The sequence below is a fragment of the Lycium ferocissimum genome, chromosome 7 (assembly GCF_029784015.1).
Source record: "Lycium ferocissimum isolate CSIRO_LF1 chromosome 7, AGI_CSIRO_Lferr_CH_V1, whole genome shotgun sequence".
In the NCBI taxonomy this organism is placed as follows: domain Eukaryota; kingdom Viridiplantae; phylum Streptophyta; class Magnoliopsida; order Solanales; family Solanaceae; genus Lycium; species Lycium ferocissimum.
The window spans coordinates 54,208,752-54,227,660 of NC_081348.1; the positions used below are offsets into that span (position 1 = coordinate 54,208,752).

At 32.1% G+C, this 18,909-nt stretch overlaps 3 protein-coding genes across 3 annotated transcripts; all 3 read left to right on the plus strand.

Moving 5' to 3' along the window:
* Window positions 1–1,709: 1,709 nt before the first annotated feature.
* On the plus strand, window positions 1,710–7,196 carry LOC132065673 (probable serine/threonine-protein kinase PBL7). The gene is made up of 5 exons (XM_059459173.1): window positions 1,710–2,042; window positions 3,089–3,357; window positions 3,760–3,949; window positions 4,039–4,430; window positions 6,467–7,196. The coding sequence occupies exons 1-5, from the start codon at window positions 1,928–1,930 to the stop codon at window positions 6,785–6,787; spliced, it is 1,287 nt and encodes a 428-aa protein (XP_059315156.1). The 5' UTR covers window positions 1,710–1,927; the 3' UTR covers window positions 6,788–7,196.
* Window positions 7,197–8,036: 840 nt separating this feature from the next.
* Window positions 8,037–9,933, plus strand: LOC132062982 (uncharacterized). The gene is made up of 2 exons (XM_059455433.1): window positions 8,037–9,137; window positions 9,491–9,933. The coding sequence occupies exons 1-2, from the start codon at window positions 8,942–8,944 to the stop codon at window positions 9,733–9,735; spliced, it is 441 nt and encodes a 146-aa protein (XP_059311416.1). The 5' UTR covers window positions 8,037–8,941; the 3' UTR covers window positions 9,736–9,933.
* A 1,561-nt stretch (window positions 9,934–11,494) lies between these two features.
* Window positions 11,495–12,970, plus strand: LOC132063059 (uncharacterized). Its single transcript, XM_059455491.1, has 2 exons — window positions 11,495–11,733; window positions 12,480–12,970. Exons 1-2 carry the CDS (start codon window positions 11,538–11,540, stop codon window positions 12,968–12,970), a joined length of 687 nt encoding a protein of 228 aa, XP_059311474.1. The 5' UTR covers window positions 11,495–11,537.
* The last annotated feature ends 5,939 nt before the right edge of the window (window positions 12,971–18,909 follow it).

The window sequence follows — 18,909 nt, forward strand, 5'->3', positions numbered from 1 at the left end:
CAATTGACCGAAATACCATAAAACAATAATAATAAAAAAAAATATACTTAGTGTAATTCCATAAATGTGGTGCGGAAAGAGTAGTGTGTATGCAGACCTTACCTTTACATTGAGAAGGTATAGAGGCTGTTTTCGAGAGACTCTCAGCTCAAAGAAAATTAAAAGAGGTAGTCGCAACAAACAAAGACAATAGCAAGAGAATAAGATAATAGAGACTAAAGAAATAACATATAGTACTAGAAATCTAAGAATAAGAGAACTCACGAATAATTTCCCAATTACCCGCTGCCCTTCTATCCTAATTCTCGATCTCCATAACCTTATATCAAGGGTCATGCCCTGCCCAATCACCTTATCCCGATACTTCTTATGCCTACCTCTATCCCTCCTCAAGCCCACAACGGCAAACCTCTCGCACTTCCTTACCGGTACATCTGCGTCTCACCTCCTCACATGCCCGAATTATCTCAACCTCACTTCACATCTTATTTTTCACGGGGACTACTCCTACCTAGTCCCGGTATCTACATTCCTAATCTTATCTCTCTTGGTGTGCCCACACATCCATATCAGCATCCTCATCTCCGCTACTCTCATCTTCCGAACATGAGAGTTTTTGACTGACCAACACTACATCCCATATAGTATAGTCGGTCTAACCACCATTCATGTAGACCTTACCTTTAAGTCTTGGCGGCACATTCTTATCACACAAAGCACTAGAGGGCCTCTATTTCATCTACCCCACCGCAATACGATATGTGACATCCTCGTCAATCTCTCAATTACCTTAGATTACATACCCCAAGTACTTGAAACTTCCTCTATTGGGGATGACCTGTGTATCTTCTCACGTCCACGACCGCTTCAAGAGTCACACTGAGCTTACACTCCAAGCAATAGATTTTGTCCGCTCAACTTGAAAACTTTTGACTCCAGATCTAAACCTTCAGCCTCGCGTTAACTCCGACTCACGTCTCGTCAATCAGTACTATGTCATTCGCAAATAACATGCACCAAGGCACCTCCCCTTGAATGTGTCGCATCAGTACGTCCATCACTAAAGCAAATAAAAACGGGTTAAGAGTGGATAACCCCATCACTACTGAAAAATGTTTCGAATCTCCTCCCAAAATCCTGACCGAAGTCTTAGCACCATCATACATGTCCTTAATAACCCTAGCATAAGCTATAGGAACACCTCTAACCTCCAAATATCTCCATCATTATTAAAATAAAAAAATAAAGGTAAAATTATAAAACTTTTGTATTATACCACATAATTTATTTTTAATGCAATGAACTGAACACTGAATAATTCAATTACTATTCTCTTCTAATCCCTATATAACCTAATTCATGAATCAAACAATCCTTTTGAACACTGAATAATTCAATTGCTATTCTCTTATAATCCCTATATAACCTAATTCGTGAATCAAACAATCCTTTTGGATCTACGATGCAAATCTGTATTAATTGGATTAAAGTTCCTTCAAGTAAAAGAAGGAGAAAAAACAAGAATACAAAAAAAAGGGACATAAAACACAAATTGACCTTAAAGTCCTTTAGTGTGACAGACGTCAGTTGTCTATTGGATTGCCTCTTAGTAAATGTTACACTTGATTAGCACCAAAAAAAACCAGAAAAAACATTACTTTAAGAAAACAATAGCAAAAAATATACACTATTAAACATATTACACACTCCTCCTCTCTATTTCTTCTTTCTTTTTCTCTCTCACCAGCAAAAGCCAAAACTCTGGTTAAAGTTTTGTAACTCTTTTGATTTTTTGGGGCTTTCTTTTCCTCTTGAGAAAAGGAAAACCTTACAATACATATAGAAAAAATTCATATTTTTATAAATATATATTTATATATATTGGTAGTGTTTTTAGTTTGTTTGGTATTTGTGGAAAGTGGAAGCTATGGGTTGTTTCTTTTGTTCTGGTGATCCATCATCAATCAAGAAAAGAGAAAGAAAAAGAATCCAAGGGAATAATAATCAATATAAAAGAGATGATCAATCAAAACCCAAACCAGGTTTGTGTCTTTTTTATACATAAAATAAAGTTAGATTAATCAAGAATTGTCAATATTGTGCTTTTTGTACATAAAAATATAGTTGGATTAATCAAGAATAGTCAATATTGTGTTTTTGTACATAAAATAAAGTTGGATTAATCAAGAATTGTCAATATTGTGCTTTTTGTACATAAATAAAGTTGGATTAATCAATAATTGTTGATATTGTGCTTTTTGTACATAAATAAAGTTGGATTAATCAATAGTTGTTGATATTGTGCTTTGTATACATAAATAGAGTTGGATTAATCAAGAATTGTCAATATTGTGCTTTTGGTTTGTGTGTATTTGGAAAATTCAATGTGGGGTTTGTTGGGAACTGATAAAAGATTGAGTTTTGGCCTAAAAAACTGATCTTTTAGTGATTCTTGATTTGTGTTGATCTGATTATTTGTTTTTATCATTGCATGTATCTGTGATTTGATTGTTGTTTCTTGATTCTTGTTTGTGATTATGCATGTTAAAAAGGGTATGTTGAATTGAAATTCTTGATGTTTTGTTGATTGTTCTTAGAAGAAAAGAAAAAGTTTAATTCTTGATGGGTATTTTTGATTTAAAAAAAAAAAAAAAAAAGTCGGTGGTTTTTTAATTTGAAAGTCTAATTTCTGATTTCTAGGAAACCTCTATTGTACCAGCAATTGTAGACATCATCTGTTGGAACTTTTGACTTTTTGGTTATTTGTTTATTTATTTATATTTTTTTTGGGATGGTTTTGATGTTGCTGATTGTTGATGTACCACAGAGGTATAATTACCCCTCTTGCTGTAATGCAATTTAAAAGTCTCTTTCTTTGTTTTGTCTTTTGTGCTCAAGAACTTCTTTCTTTCCTTTTAGATTATGTCATCATTGGTGTACTATTTTGTGAGAATCAGTACATTTTTGGCTTTTACTATACATGTGCTTGTTCATGTCCTTTTCTTCTTCAAATGGTCCTCAGTTTCTTTCACTCCTCATGGTTTTTGTTGCCTATTTGTGTGTGTTTTTTTTTTTTTCGGTGGTTTAGATACGCTAAAGGCGAGCGAGAATAAAGTTGTGAAGAAGGAAGAGGCTGTAGATGCAAACCAATCTAATTCAACTAGGATGGATGGCGATTGCAGTAGTGTTTCCAGAAATGAGGAAACTGATGGCATTCAAATTAACGGAGTGAATAAGGCACGGCCATTTAAATTTGATGAACTGGTAGCCGCAACAGAAAATTTCAAAGCAGCGTACTTCTTGGGTGAAGGAGGCTTTGGGAAAGTATATAAAGGACGTTTGGCAGATACTGGTCAGGTCAGCTCGACTCCATTGTTTGCACGGCTCTCTTGCTTTTTTGAAACTTTCTTGCATTTATTCTTTCTTTGTACTCATAAATGGTTGAATATAAGGGGTCGTTTAGTTCGAAGATTAGTTATGCTAGGATTAGTAATGCTGGGATTAGTTATGCTAGCATTATTTGTTATGGATGTTTGGTTTGTTGTATTAAAAATGACACGCATTGCATAATTTCTAAATAGGACTAAATAGGGTGTATAAGTATAAGAACAATACTGGTACTGTTAATGCCATGATTTACTATGTGTAAGAATAGTACTGAATAGGGTGTATAAGTAACTCTACGTAATATACCCTACCAAACAACCCCTAAGGATGATTGGTTTTTGCTGAGGCCTTTTTTTTCGCGTGTGTGTGCAGGTCGTAGCCATCAAAAAACTCAACCCTGATGGATGTCAGGGCAACAGGGAATTCATTGTGGAAGTACTCACTTTAAGTATGGCTGACCACCCTAATCTTGTAAAATTAATCGGTTATTGTGTCGAGGGACATCAGAGGGTGTTGGTCTACGAGTACATGCCTCTTGGTTCATTAGAAGACCATTTACATGGTATGCCATACACTGAAGAAATACCATTGAAATTTTTACTTCCCAACAAATTTTAATTTCTTTTCTCTGGATAATGTATGTTGCTGCAGACCCTTGGCCAGATAAAAAACGCCTTGATTGGAACACCAGAATGAAGATAGCTGCAGGTGCTGCAAGGGGCCTGGAATATTTGCACGATAAAATGAAACCGCCTGTTATTTATCGTGACTTGAAGGGATCAAATATTCTGCTTGGAGAGGGGTACAATCCAAAGTTATCTGATTTTGGGTTGGCTAAAGTGGGTCCGCTTGGAGACAAGACCCATGTCTCTACAAGAGTAATGGGCACATATGGATACTGTGCACCAGATTATGCTATGACTGGCCAACTGACATTCAAATCAGATATCTACAGCTTTGGGGTTGTTCTTTTGGAGATTATCACGGGCAGGAAAGCAATCGACAATACAAAATCTGCTGCGGAGCAAAACCTTGTTGCTTGGGTAAGATATCTTTTTCTCTAGGTCTTTCCATATGTAAATTTGTGAGGTTAGTTGTTATAGGACATGTTGGTCCTTTATTACTCCAGTCAAAATATCTCTGTCTCTTAAGTCTTGCCATATGTAAATTTGTGTGGTTATGTTGTTATAGGACATAGTTTGTCCTTTATTACTCCCTCTATCCGAATGTATGTTGCACTTTGATTTTTAGTTTGCCCCAACAAGAATGAAACCTTTCTATATTTAAAAACAATTTAACTATAAACTTCTCAGTTACCGTTGATGAATGATTTATAACCACACAATTATATGTGGCTTGTTTTAGAACTCTTTTCTTTTTTTCTTAATCTCCGTGCCTAGCCAAAGTGCATCACATAAATTCGGACTATATAAATTTTACCCTCCCGCATGTGTAATCTAACTCTGGATTTTTTTTTTTGATTGGTAATCTAACTCTGGATTTAAATGTGGGCATTAATGCGGAGTTACAAGTGTGAGGATGAGCTAACTAGAGTTAGCTCTGATATTATATTATGTGACAGAGTCCGAGTGTCAACCTAAAACATAAGGCAATGATTGGAGATTTTGAGCGATCCAAGACCTTTTTAAATCCCATCGAATGCCTTTTATACGTAACAGTTTAGAAGGTCAAGATAGAAGTTCTTAGTCAATAAGTTTACTGCTTCCTACTTGAAAGAATGCCTGTAATTGATTTAAGCAGCCACGAAGAACGGGCTAACTTTTATTAAGAATTGCTCCAATATTTTTCTGGTGTGAAGGTCAAGGTGTACATTTTCCCCCTTCCCTTCTTCCCTGGTCATTTCAAGCATCGCTTAAGAATCTAGTGTTGGTTTAATCAGATTGTTATTGCATTTGTGCCTTTTAATCGTCATAGTTGTTTAGAGTCTTTAGTTCAGAATCCTGATAAGTGACTGGAAAATTACATTATCACACAGATTCATCAAATAAAAATGTAAGAGGTATAGCACAGAAATACGTGCTAGCTTTTTGGACATGATAATCGGGTATATATGGGTTGTAAAATATTCTTGCTTCTGTATCATTGAAACATCTATTCAGCAGCTGTGCCTGATATATTAGATGAAGCCCTTATTTGGCATGTGTGATATGTCAATTCATATGTTAAATACTGATCATAAGCTTTTACACAGCTACAATTTGATTTCCTTTGGGTAAGGAAAGATGTATTCTGTCAAAAATTCTACTCTATCAATAAAGAAAAGTTGATCTGAACACCATGCTCTGACTTGTTAAGAAACTATTCTTTTCTTTATGTTTAAGACACCTGAAAACAGCTAACAACTATGTGCTGAAACATACTTTCGCTATTTGTTGATATCATATTATTCTAGTTGCTGCTGATTGTTAGTTTAAAGAGTAATACTCCCTCCGTCCCAATTTATGTTTCTCTTTACTATTTATCCGTCACTCTATCATATCATTCTAGTTGCTGCTGATTGTTAGTTTAAAGAGTAATACTCCCTCCATCTCAATTTATGTGTCTCTTTACTATTTATCCGTCCCAAAAAGAATGATAGCTTTCTATATTTAATAACAATTTAACTTTAAAATGACCATTTACCCTTAATGAGATAATTTATAGCCATATAAATATCTATGGCTTATTTTAGATCACAAGTTTCAAGAGTCTTACTTTAATGCTCTAACTCCATACCCAGTCAAACACCTTCACATAAATTGGGACAGAAGGAATATTGCCTTTTATGCAACCATATACACATGCCACTTTGGCATGGAATGAGCCCCTAAAACCTGATTTGATAATCGTAAATAGCCTGTGATTGGATCTGACCGATATCCTCCTCGTCCTCTCACCCGAGGGGTAGCGGCTACGGGTTTCCATGTCATAAAACAAAAAAAAAAAAAAACGATTAGACCAGTGAGAAACACCCCTTACAGATTATAGTATTTGAGAGTCCTACTTCTGTTTTGTTCAATCATTACAAGATTCTGCTGATGAAGCTCTTTATTTTAACATGATAACTCTACTTGTGCAGGCGCGACCACTGTTCAAAGACCGAAAGAAATTCCACCAGATGGCAGATCCAGTACTAGAAGGTCATTATCCAGTGAGGGGTTTATACCAAGCTCTTGCAATTGCTGCAATGTGTGTCCAGGAGCAACCTAATATGCGGCCTCTCATTGCCGATATTGTCACTGCTCTCAACTACCTTGCCTCCCAAAAGTATGACCCCGAAACACAGCCTCCTGTCCAAGGATCACGTAGAAATTCGTCTTCTAAAAAATCCAGATCAATAGATGAACAAAAGACCCGTGTTAATGTTGATGGACATGAAAGAACGAATTCAGAGGACTAAATTAAAGAACCAAATTGGTGCCCCTTACTGGTTTTCATCCAGGCTGGTCTCGTCTGTTCACAAATCTTGGATGTTGCTTTTTTGCCTGAATCCGACCTTTTCGGGTTAATGAAGGCTTTTAAGCTAATAGACAACTTGCCTTGTTATCAATTTTTGTTTTACATGATAACAGGTGCAGCTCAAATTCTAACGTAATATAAGCCGAGTTCTTGTTTTGCATGATGATAGTACTCCATTATGTGGTGTAAATGGAAATGCTAGTTAGTGTGTAGATTCAAAGGTATAAAGAGGACAGAAAAGATGAAAGTTAGATGTAGGAGTATTAGCACGAACAATTATCCCATTGTTTCGACCTTCCTTGGTTTTTTAATCTATGAACCTGTTGACTGGTTTATGGTCATTCTTCTTTTGTTGCTTCTAAAATTTAAACTTCTCCTTTGCTTTTTTGAGTGTGTCACTGTTTTGAGGTGGAAAAAGAGACATTTCAGGATGAAGAGAGTAGTATGACAAAGTTGGTTACTGTTACAAGAAAATGGGCCTTCAGCTTCAGCCTATCTTAATTTTCAAAGCTACTAGTGTCCAACATCATACAAGGAAAGCATAGCATGTGAAATTTATAGATTCGTGATAGTGGCTATTTTTTAAGACATGGTTGCAAAGTGGCTATTTGTGAATTTTAGCGTGGCTGTTTTGAGATAGAAAAAGAGATACTTCAGGATGAATAGTAATGCGACACACAAGTGGTTACAGGGAAAATGGACCTCTAAGCCTAATTCAATTCTAAAAGCTAATTTTATGAGTCAAAATTGTTTGAGATTATACAAGGAAATAACAAAACAATTTTTCAATTAAGTGGGACAATAAACACCTCTTTTTCCCGGTACGGCGATAATATAACATGGGATAAATCAAGAATGAAGATTGCTGTAATTTTGATACCATATTAAGAAAATAAACAGGGTGCGTAACTATATCCGAGACACAAGCTTATAAGGTAAGACTTGTCCTTACAACATACTGATAAAACAATTTCTATTCACCCAACAAATGTTAGACATTTTACGTAAACAAAACGATAGTCCTTTCGAAGTAAAGTCTCATTTTTTGAATGTATTTTTTAGGGAGTAAATCGTTTTTTTTTTTCAATAATTTTAAGTACTTGATTATTCACCATTTTTACTTTATAGAGTATTTTTCATACAATTTTTAAAAATCTAAATTTTATTTTAAAAAATGGAAGAATATATATTCAAATTTACACTGAAATTTAAATACTTTGATCCTCATACTCTAAACTCATAAAGTGGGACAAAACAGCACTACTATTTTAATACTCCTATTGAGTATTGAGTTCAGACAGTATGTGATGATAAATCTTGTGGACCCAATTGAAAGAATAAATTAGACGATTATATTTTAACCTCTAACTTTAACACTAGTATTAAAGTACTCCGACTGTAACTTCTCCCTGCACTAAGAGTACACCTTCAAGATTTGAAAACTTACCGCGAGCTTAATAGCACAAAAGGATCTTATGTACAAATGTACAATAATGCTCTGTCCTTTCAATTTAAGCGTCTTATTTTCCTTTTTAGTTTGTCCCAAATAGAGTGTTTTTTTCTATATTTAGTAAGTTATCCAACCTTCAACGTTTTACATGACAAGTTTAAGACCACAAGATTTTTTTTTAATTTTTTTTTATTACATACAAGGTAGGGGAAGGGGATTACAAAGTTGGGATTCGAACCCTCACCAACAAGGTGAGCATTCAAGTAACCAACCAACTAAGCTACTAGATCCCTACTAAGACCACAAGAATTAAATGACTACACACAACTTTAATTTAAGACCACAAGATTTAAAAATCTCTCTTTATTTTTTAAACTCCGTATACAGTCAAACTAAAACACTTAAATTGAGACCTAGCAAGTAACTTGTTAGCACCCTTCTTTTATTTCATTTTTTGTTTCTTTCCCAATATGAAACCGAAAGAAATTAAAGCCCACTTCTGCAATCTTCATGTGGGAAATTCTCCCGCCTTACCAACAAACTTAACCGCAAGTTGTAACAAATATAAGAATCAATCACACTTTCATATCAACCCCTTCTTATTAATTCTTTTTCTCCTAAACCTCTTACTCTCTCTAGATAGCAATGCAGAGAAATAAAGATTTGTTCCATCCAAGAAGGAAAATGGAGGATAATATTCTTCCACTCTACTTTAACCACTCCTCAGTTTCTCGTAACAGGCGCATTTCTCTTCCTAGTTGGCTTTCTGGAAAATGGATTCATCTCATTCCTATAGGCATCTTGCTCTCTTTGTTCATTCTTTGGTGGTTCTCTTATCCAGGTACTACATTATACTACTTCCCCGTTTCAATTTTTTTGTCTGGTTTCGACTTGACACAAAGTTTAAGAAAGTAAAAAAAAAAAAAAAAAAGAATCTTGTGGTCTTAGATTGAGTATGTCAGATGAAAAGGTGGAATTAAATATTTGCCAGAAAATGAAAGATGTTCTTTTTTAAACGGACTAAAATGGAAAGTAAGACAAACAAATTGAAACAGAGGGAGTTTGCCAAATTCTTCATTAATTATTCTGTTTTGCATATACCCAAATTCTTGATTAATCGTTGTGTTTAGCATATATCTAGATTCTTGATCTGAAAGTTAAGCTAAGTACTTGTTTTGATTGTGCAAATTGCAGTGTTGTTGGAAATAAGGGATGGAAGAATAAAAGATATTCACAAGATTATTATTGATGAAGTTGTGCCTGAGTCATTGAATGAAAATACTGCTCACATTGATCTTACTATCCTGGCTATAGCAACTACAACTGTTTCTGCACCGGCTTTTTCGTCAATTCCTCAGAGACAACAAGTTGAAAATGGAAATGCTGAAGTGTATAATGAAATTGCGGCAGAGCCAATGAGCAATTATAAGTTCGGTTGAAACAATTTGTTTTTTTTTTTTCCAGGTTTTACAAACTATATAGTTAGAATGAATTCTTGAATATAAGTGTTGGTCTGATTGAGTTTTGAAGCAGAATTAGTGGTGAAAATCTGTTTTGGATAGTTGCAGAGTAATCTTGATCTGATAATCAGTTTTTGTACTTAGTTGTTGTAATCTGGGAACTGATTACTATTGTCTAATGACAAAAAAGAATCTTCATGTTTTATCATTTAGTACAATTCTTCTTCATTCTCTTATTACTCAAGCTCACTTTAATTTGTCAGTAGCATTTTTGCTGTCTTGTTAAACCAGGATTTTTCTTAAATCAATCATTTTGAGCCAATCATAGTGTTACAGGAGCAAGAACTTATGGTAATATTAATTTATTATGATTAAATGATAAGATAAGGTGTGAATGTGTATTACTGTCGTCTCACTTTATGTGAAGATTTTACTATTTGGGGAGTCAAATAATATTTTCTTTGACTATAATTGTCTCAATCTTTTTTTAAATATTTTGAATGGTTTGTTATGTCAACTTGTAGTAATTTTCATGTAGTTTATAAATATATAAATTTTGTTTCAACAAAAAATAATAAATGATTTTATATGGAATTCATAGTAAAAATTAAGTTTTACAAGCTTCGTACTCCGAACACCTTCACATAAATTAAGACATAGGGAATAGTTAACAATAATTTTGTGATAACCATATTTATAAAGACATATGTCATATTCGATTTATATAAATACCAGGTAATTTTTTTTTTACCGGATAGGTTGGTCTAACTTTTACACAACATAAGAATAATCAATTATAGCTCTTTCCTATTCATATTCACATAAAGCGAACCAAAAAATAAAGCAAATTATTTAAATAACAGTATTTCATATGTTCTAGTTTATGTGATACACTTTTCTTTTTATACTATTAATTGCAAAAAAATAAATAAAATGAAACACTTCTAAATTTATAAACAACTAATTTTACATCTCTCTATTTTACACTTAATGATAAGCTTTTATAAGCATACAAACATTATGCTATAATCAAGGCCATAAGTTTAAGAAGTTTTATAGTCACACAAACGTTATAACATGGAACACAAATGTCGATTGTCTTTTATCCTTTTTTTTTTTTGTTAAATTCCATATCGATTCAAATTATGTCACATAAATTGAAATGGAGGAGTACTATATTTGAAATCTATCGGTAACCTACATTACTAATACATGTGTAACCCTAACCAGCTACCGAACAACCCCACTATTTACTGAATGTGGTAAGAGCCCCTAGTGTCGAGAATATATTATTTCTATCTTTTATAAAAATATGAGTACTATTTTTTTCTTAATATATATGTTAAAATTGCCTTCGTAAATTTGTCCCCTCCTTTTTATAACTTGTTTGAGAAAATTTACATATATTTATCATAAAGTCATTCCAAAATTTACTCAAAAGTGTAGCACTCCAAATATTTACCGTCTTCTTCTGCATTCCCATTCTCCCAATTACTCACATATAATTTCCACCAGATTTTAAAGAATTACAGCGTAATAGCAACAACAAAAAAAGACACGTGGCAGTGGCACTCCAAAATATATATATATATATATATATATATATATATATATATATAAAGAATTTGGCCAAATTCAACAAATTAACCGACTTTTAACTGATTAGCTACTATAATAGTCTTACATCTCATGTAACTGTTGCATACGCATCCCACTTTACAGAAAAGAATTCAAGAAACTCCTCTCTATAGCTAAGCTTTGTGTTCATTGATTGATTCATAATGTTCATCAAATTGGTAAACTGGAAGAAGAAGGCGGACGAATTAATGTTCCACACTTTGATACGTGTTCATCCACAAGTAATACAGCAACACCCCGCAAGAGCCATGAGAGGAATAAGGCTAATCAACTGGTTTATTCTTCTCTTTGGTGTCATCTCCGTCATCCTTCTTTTCTACTGCTTCTTCACCTCTGCAGGTATATATTACATGCTTCTTTTCTTAATTAGCTTGCCTGTTCAAATTGGTCCAAGAAAAGCTTTCGGTTTCCAATTGTGTTAGTTCTTTGTTGTTGCAGCATAATATTTTTCTCTGTCCTTTCTTGTTGAAATGAATGTAAATGTTTTGCTTTTTTTGCTTTCATTATGATGATCTGTTCATTTTAGTCGAAAAGCCTTTTCAATTGTGGTTTTTGCTTTCATTATGATCATATTCTCAGTTCATTTTTTGGTCCAAGAAAAGCTTTCAGTTTGTAGCTGTTAGTTCTCAGTGTCAATAGATAGGGTTTTGCTTTCTTGTTTTGTTTTTTTGCGTTCATTATGATGATCTGTTCAATTTAGTCGAAAAACTTTAGGTTTCTGGTTCTGAATTTTTTTCTTTTCAGTTTTCTTGTTTTTTTGCTTTCATTATTGATGATCAGTTCATTTTAGTCGAAAAGTTTTCGGTTTCTTTTCTTACTTTTCAGTTTTCTTGTGTTTCATTGTCCATAGATTTGTGATAACTTTCTGTGAAATACGTGAACTGTTAAGATCAAAAGAGGGTTCTTCTTCTAATTGTCACGCTATTCTTTCCTTGTAATTTCTTGTTGAAAAGATTTGTTGTCCATTGGATTAAACTCTCCTTTAGATATATTTTTTTGGTGTTCTTTATGGTTAACCATCTTTCCCCTTTTGTCTTTTATGATGATTTTGTTGGTAATTGGAACATTTATGATTGTTGGAACAGTGAAATTGTTGGGAATTAGCACTGGAAGTGGAAATAGAAACATCACTGTTTACAACATGAATCATTGGTGGACCGAAAATAGAAAAATGGCTACTTCCAACAACGATCAATGGACTGAAAACAACACCAATTATTTTGATCTTTCAATCTTAGCATCAGAGACGACAGCGAATGTCAAAACTCCACTGCATAATACTAATGGAATAACAATCGATCCGATTGAGCATGTGAATGAAACTGATCAAGTTCCCGTTGTCTCTTTAGCATCAACAGACATAACAAGTGGATATCTCACTCGTCCGAAAGTCAATTGTGCCTTAAAATTTGGCACGACTGATGAGACCACGTGTCATCCATCACTGGTTCTGATGCCGGAACAGCAGCTAACAAATAATCTTGATGCATCTTCGCCGATTGGGGTTGACAATGAAGCTAGCTGCTTGGCATTCGATGTGGTTCAAGAAATGAACACTGAAATTGAGCAAAATTGATTGAAGGTGTTATAAATAGTAAACTGTTTTCACTGTTATGGTAGATGTTAGTACATGTTAGGTAGGTATTTCTATAATGAATTCTTACAAGTATATGTGTTTGGGGTTGATTGAAGAGTAGTATCAAACTGAGGAACCAAAGTTGTGGATTTGCAATCGAATTAATATCTGATTCTTTGTAATGGAACTATTGATATAAGTGAATGAAACAAAGTCTTGCAATTGGTCCCACTGAAATGAGTATATTCAAGGTCATTTGAGTATTTGTTCTACATAGATATTCAAGTGCGACGTTGTTCAAAGGAGTAGTAAAACTGGTTGTGAAGATCACATTCTAACATGCTCTTTTTGTTAACTACTATTTTTGTTAGTTTTCTATCTTTGTTTGTTTATGACAATCTTTTATGAGCAACAATTTTAGATATCAACTTTGTTTTCAGCGTTTGTACAATCTATACTTCGAATGAATTTTTAGCAATAACTGTTGGGTTGATTGAATTTTTGAAGTATATCAAACTGATGAATCACAATTAATGGTGAAATCTGTTTTGTATAGTTGCAGAGAAATTTTGATCTGATAATCAGTTTTTGTACTTAGTTGTTGTAATCTGGAAGCTGACTCTTACTACTATTGTCCAATAACAAAAAATAAAATCTTCCTGCTTTATCATTCAGTACATTCTTCTTCATTCTCTTACTCAAGTTCACTTTAATTTGATAGTAGCACTTTTGTTATTATTTTAAACCGAGGTTTTTTCTTAATTGATTAATTATTTTGAGCCAAGCATAGTACTATAGGTTGGCGCAATTTTTACATACCAAAACAAAATAATTAATTACTCCTATTTTGTTATTCAAAATCACATAAAGCCGACCAAAAAATAAAGCTAATTACTTAAATAATAAGTAAGATATCTACCAATATACATACAGAATCAGATCCTAGTTTTATTTGATTCAAGGTGTTACTAGATACTGATAACTGATTGTGGTAAGAGCGCACGGTGTGGATGAGAATATTATTTCTATTTTTATTTTTTATTAAAATGTGAGTAGTATATTTTTCATAATATAATAATTTTTCGTGCGTTTTGAGAGAACTTACATAAAATTTAATCAAAAAGTTACATTCGAAAATTTACTAAAAAGTGTAGCGCTCCAATTTTGTTTACCGAATTCATTAATAGGACGTCATGCATTCCCTTTTTACAACACGCATGCAATCATATTTTAATTTCCACCTGATTTTTATACAATAAAAAACCCAGCATAATAGCAAGAAACTGACATGTGGCACTCCAAGTTTTATCCTTTTTCTAAAACTCACAAGTAATTGTATTTTAATTTCCTCCTTATTTTTATTTTATACAACAGAAAACCCACCGTTATAGCAAGAAAATGACGCGTGGCACTGCAGGTTTTTATTCCTTTTTTACAACTTACATGTTATTGTATTTTAATCTCCAACTGATTATTATAGAACCAAAAATACACAGTGTAACAATAGCAAGAAAACAACACGTGACAGAAGCACCCAAAACAACAAAAAGAGTTTTGAGCCAAGCATGGTACTCTAGGTTACGCTCCTCACATAACATTCACAGACGGATCCCATTTTACAGAAGAAGAAAATAAAAGAATTCAAGAAACTCCCCTTTTCTTAATTGATTAATCATTTTGAGCCAAGCATAGTACTCTAGGTTGGTGCTATTTTCACATACCAAAAGAAATGAATTAGTTACTCCTATTTCTTATTCAAATTCACATACCAAAAATAAAGTTAATTACTGAAATAATAAATACTAAATCTATCAATATTTTTATAGAATCAGATCCTACTTTTACATAGGAATATTTGATTGAAGGTGTTACTAGATGGAGTACTGATTACTGAATGGGGTTAGAGCCCCTATTGTGGATGAGTACATTATTTCTATTTTTAAATTAAAATTTGAGTAGTATTTTTTTCTTGTTCATAATACGGTAAAGTTTTCTTCGTAATAAACTTATTTTATAACTTGTTCGAGAAAAATACACACTCCCTCTATTTCAATTTATGTGAACCTATTACTGTTCGCGGAGTCTACACGGTAGTTCTTTCACCACGTTTTCTTACATTTTTTCTAAATTATATCAGTTAAAAATTATTATGGCTTATAATACAACACCTTTTATGTAATTTCTAAATATATAAAATTTATTCTTACAAACTTGAAAATTTATTTCAAAATTAACGGTCAAAGTCATAAAAGTTGATCCGCGTGTTCAGAAAAAATTCACATAAATTGAAATGGAAGGAAGTATAAAATTATTAAAAGTTACACTCAGAAATTTACTCAAAACCTGTAGCATTTCCATGTTTACAAGTATTTTATCGAAATGGTTTTTAAGGAATCAACCTACAGGAATAGCGAGAAAATAAGACGTGACAGAGGCACCAAACAAAAAAAATAAAATGAGTTGGCGCCAGTTTGAACAAATTAAACTAGGGCCTCAACTATATACTCCTTAGGCTCCTCACATAATAATAATCACAGAAAAGTAAAAAAAGAATTCAAGTAACTGTTCTCTATAGCTAAGCTTTGTGCAGAAGTGATAATTGATTAAAGATGTTCAGCAAATTGCTAAATTGGAAGAAGAAAATGGATGAATTCATTTTTCTAAATTATTTTCAACCACGAGGATGGGTGACGAGAGGAATAAGGCTAATTATAAATTATCATGTTCATTCTTAAATATATAAATTTTATTTTTATCTGAATGATACATTTTGATGAAATTGAATTTATGTCAAAATATAAGGTTGGAAAGTTATAATGCTTTTTCTTTTCTTAATTTATTTGCTCATAAACTCTTTAGTTGTGTGTTGGCTTTCATTATGAGATCATCTTCTCTGGTCATTCTTGTGTTTCACTGTCCATAAAATTTGTGATATCTTAAGAATCGATATTCTTCTAGGAATATGAAATGATTGGACATCTTGAATCTTCTTTGTTCATATTCTCTTGTTCTTTTATTTTCTTGAGTTTCAGTGTCATTTTGTGAACTCTTAATAATCTGAAAAGAATGGATGGGGTTTGATATCTGAAAATAGAAATAAAAATGACTAGACCAGTGAGAAACACCATTCGAATGACCTAGATCCTATTTATTAATCATAACTCTCAAATCCAGGTTATAGTATTTGACAATCTTGTTTCTGTTTTGTTCAATGACGATTACAAGAATTTGCTTGATCAAGCTTTGGCTTGCGATTTTTTTTTACTCCTTCCTTTTTTTTTTTTTTTTTTTTAACAAGCAAGGGGGTTAGGTCTAAACTTTGTACAGAAAAACAATTACCATATCCATGTATATAATCACATATATACAAATATTTCATCTTAGGGACTCATTTCTATACACTAAATCATCTCTTATGATTATTTAACTCTTTATTTTTATTGAATAAATAATTGTTCTATAATAAATGTTATATCCAAACACATGGTTAATAGTATATATCTCAACAAAAATAATCTTTCCCTAAACAAGACTCTTTAATGACTACATTGTAAATATTATTGTGTTTTTTGTATGAGAAGAAAGCTTTTGAAGAAAAATGGAAGAGTCCTTTTCAAGTCAATTATAACATAGAATTAAAAAAATGAAAATTATTTGTGTTGAAGGGGAAAAAAATTAAGGGAAAATGACATAGGCTACCTACTCAAGGCTCTTTATTACAAAACATAACGATACTTTTCCTCATTTACAAAATATAACGGATCTTCATTTTTCATATTTTTTTAATTTTTAATTTTTATTTTAAAAAATATATATATTTTAATTTTTCTCCGAAAAAATTCATATAAATTGAATCGAAATGTGAGAATTTTTGTATGTCCAAATTCATATAATCTATATACATGTATATATGTGCGTAATTTTTAATACAACTCCGCCACTGGGACCTTGTCGATATTCTCCTCGTCCTCTGAAAAGAATTGAACGGGTAGAAATAAAAATGACTAGACCAGTGAGAAACACCCCTAGCAGGTTATAGTATTTGACAATCTTGTTTCTGTTTTGTTCAATGACGCAAGATATATTTTTTTAATATTTCATACATTTTTCTACACGAAATTTGAGAGATTTTTTTAGGGCAATCCGTTAAAAAAATGAAAATATTGTATAAAGGCTCTTTATTACAAAACATAACGATCCTTTTTCCTTATTTACAAAATTATATATTTTTCAATTATATATATATTTTGTTGTATAAAACCGTATTAATGTATTTTCGTAATTTTTAAACAGTTTTCATAAACAAATTTTTGAGCGTTATGAGCGAGATACACATAAAATGTGATTTTGAGAGATTTTTTTAAGCCTTAAATATTGTATAAAAGTTATATACAATTATATACAATGTTGTTGTAGCTGTATTAATTTTTCAGAAACCTAACATGAACGTTATACGCAAAAAATGTGAGTGAAATTTTAAGCCTTGAGCTAGATATACATAATTCATACTGTTTTTATACACAAAATGAGCGAAAATTTTAAATCTTGAACCAGATATACACTATGTATATATTTTGTAAATTAGATGCGAAATGGTATTTGGCTGTAATTTTCTCATCCTAATATGTATTGATGGTGTAAAAAGTGTTTAGACATTAAGTCATTTACTCCATTAGCTAAATTATAATTTCTTGATAAACATTATTTGGCTGTAATTTTCCCATCCCAATATGTATTGATGGTGTAAAAAGTGTTTAGACATTAAGTCATTTACTCTATTAGCTAAATTATAATTTCTTGATAAACATTACTCCCTTGATAATTTGATAAATCTGATAATTAACCTACTATCACAATTTAAATTCAGTAATAGTATAATTTTTTATATTATTAGTGTATATATCTCCAACTTTGCCCTCCTAGTTTAAAGTAGCAGTACATACATACTCCCTGCACCAACAGTACACCTTCAAGATTTGAAAACTTACCCCGAGCTTAAAATCACAAGACTTTGGGGTGTACAAAGGAAACCGACAAACCGCACCAAATCGACAATTCGAATCAAATCGAAAAAAAATCTAATTAGTGGTTTGGTTTGAGAAAGAAAAATCCGACCGCCATTGGTTTGGTTTAGTTTTAACTAAAAAAAGTCAAATCGAATCAAACAACCCGACATTACATATATAAAATTTTAATAATATTTTATATACAAAAATGTTTATTTATTGTATGAAAGTTATATACAATGTTGATCAATTTTTGTACTTAGTTGTTGTAATCTTGGAACTGATTACTATTGTCTGATGACAAAAGAATCTTCATGCTTTATCATTCGGGAAAATTCTTCTGCATTCTCTTATTACTCAAGCTCACTTTAATTTGTCAGTAGCATTTTTGCTGTCATTGTTAAACCAGGCTTTTTCTTAAATCAATCATTTTGAGCCAATCATAGTGTTACAGGGGTAAGAACTTATTAGCATCAATGGTAATATTAATTTTATTATGATTAAATGATAAGATAAGGTGTGAACATGTTTTACTCTCGTCTCATTTTATGAGAAGATTTTACTAGTTGGAGAGTCAAATAATATTTTCTTTGATTATAATTGTCTCAATCTTTTTTTCAAAAAATATTTTGAATTGTTTGTTATGTCAATTTGTAGTACTTTTCATATAGTTTATAAATATGTAAATTTTGTTTCAATAAACAAAAAAAAGACTTTATATGATATTCATAGTAAAAAATTAAGTTTTATGAGCTTCGTACTCTAGCACCTTCACATAAATTGAGACATAGGGAATAGTTAAGAGTTTTGGGTTAAACTTGTCCCTTATTTATGAGAGTAGGTTCATTTTAGTCCCTTAAATATTATCCTGAGCATATTTGATCCCTTATCTATTGGAGTAGGTTCATTTTAGTCCCTTAAATATAACACTAA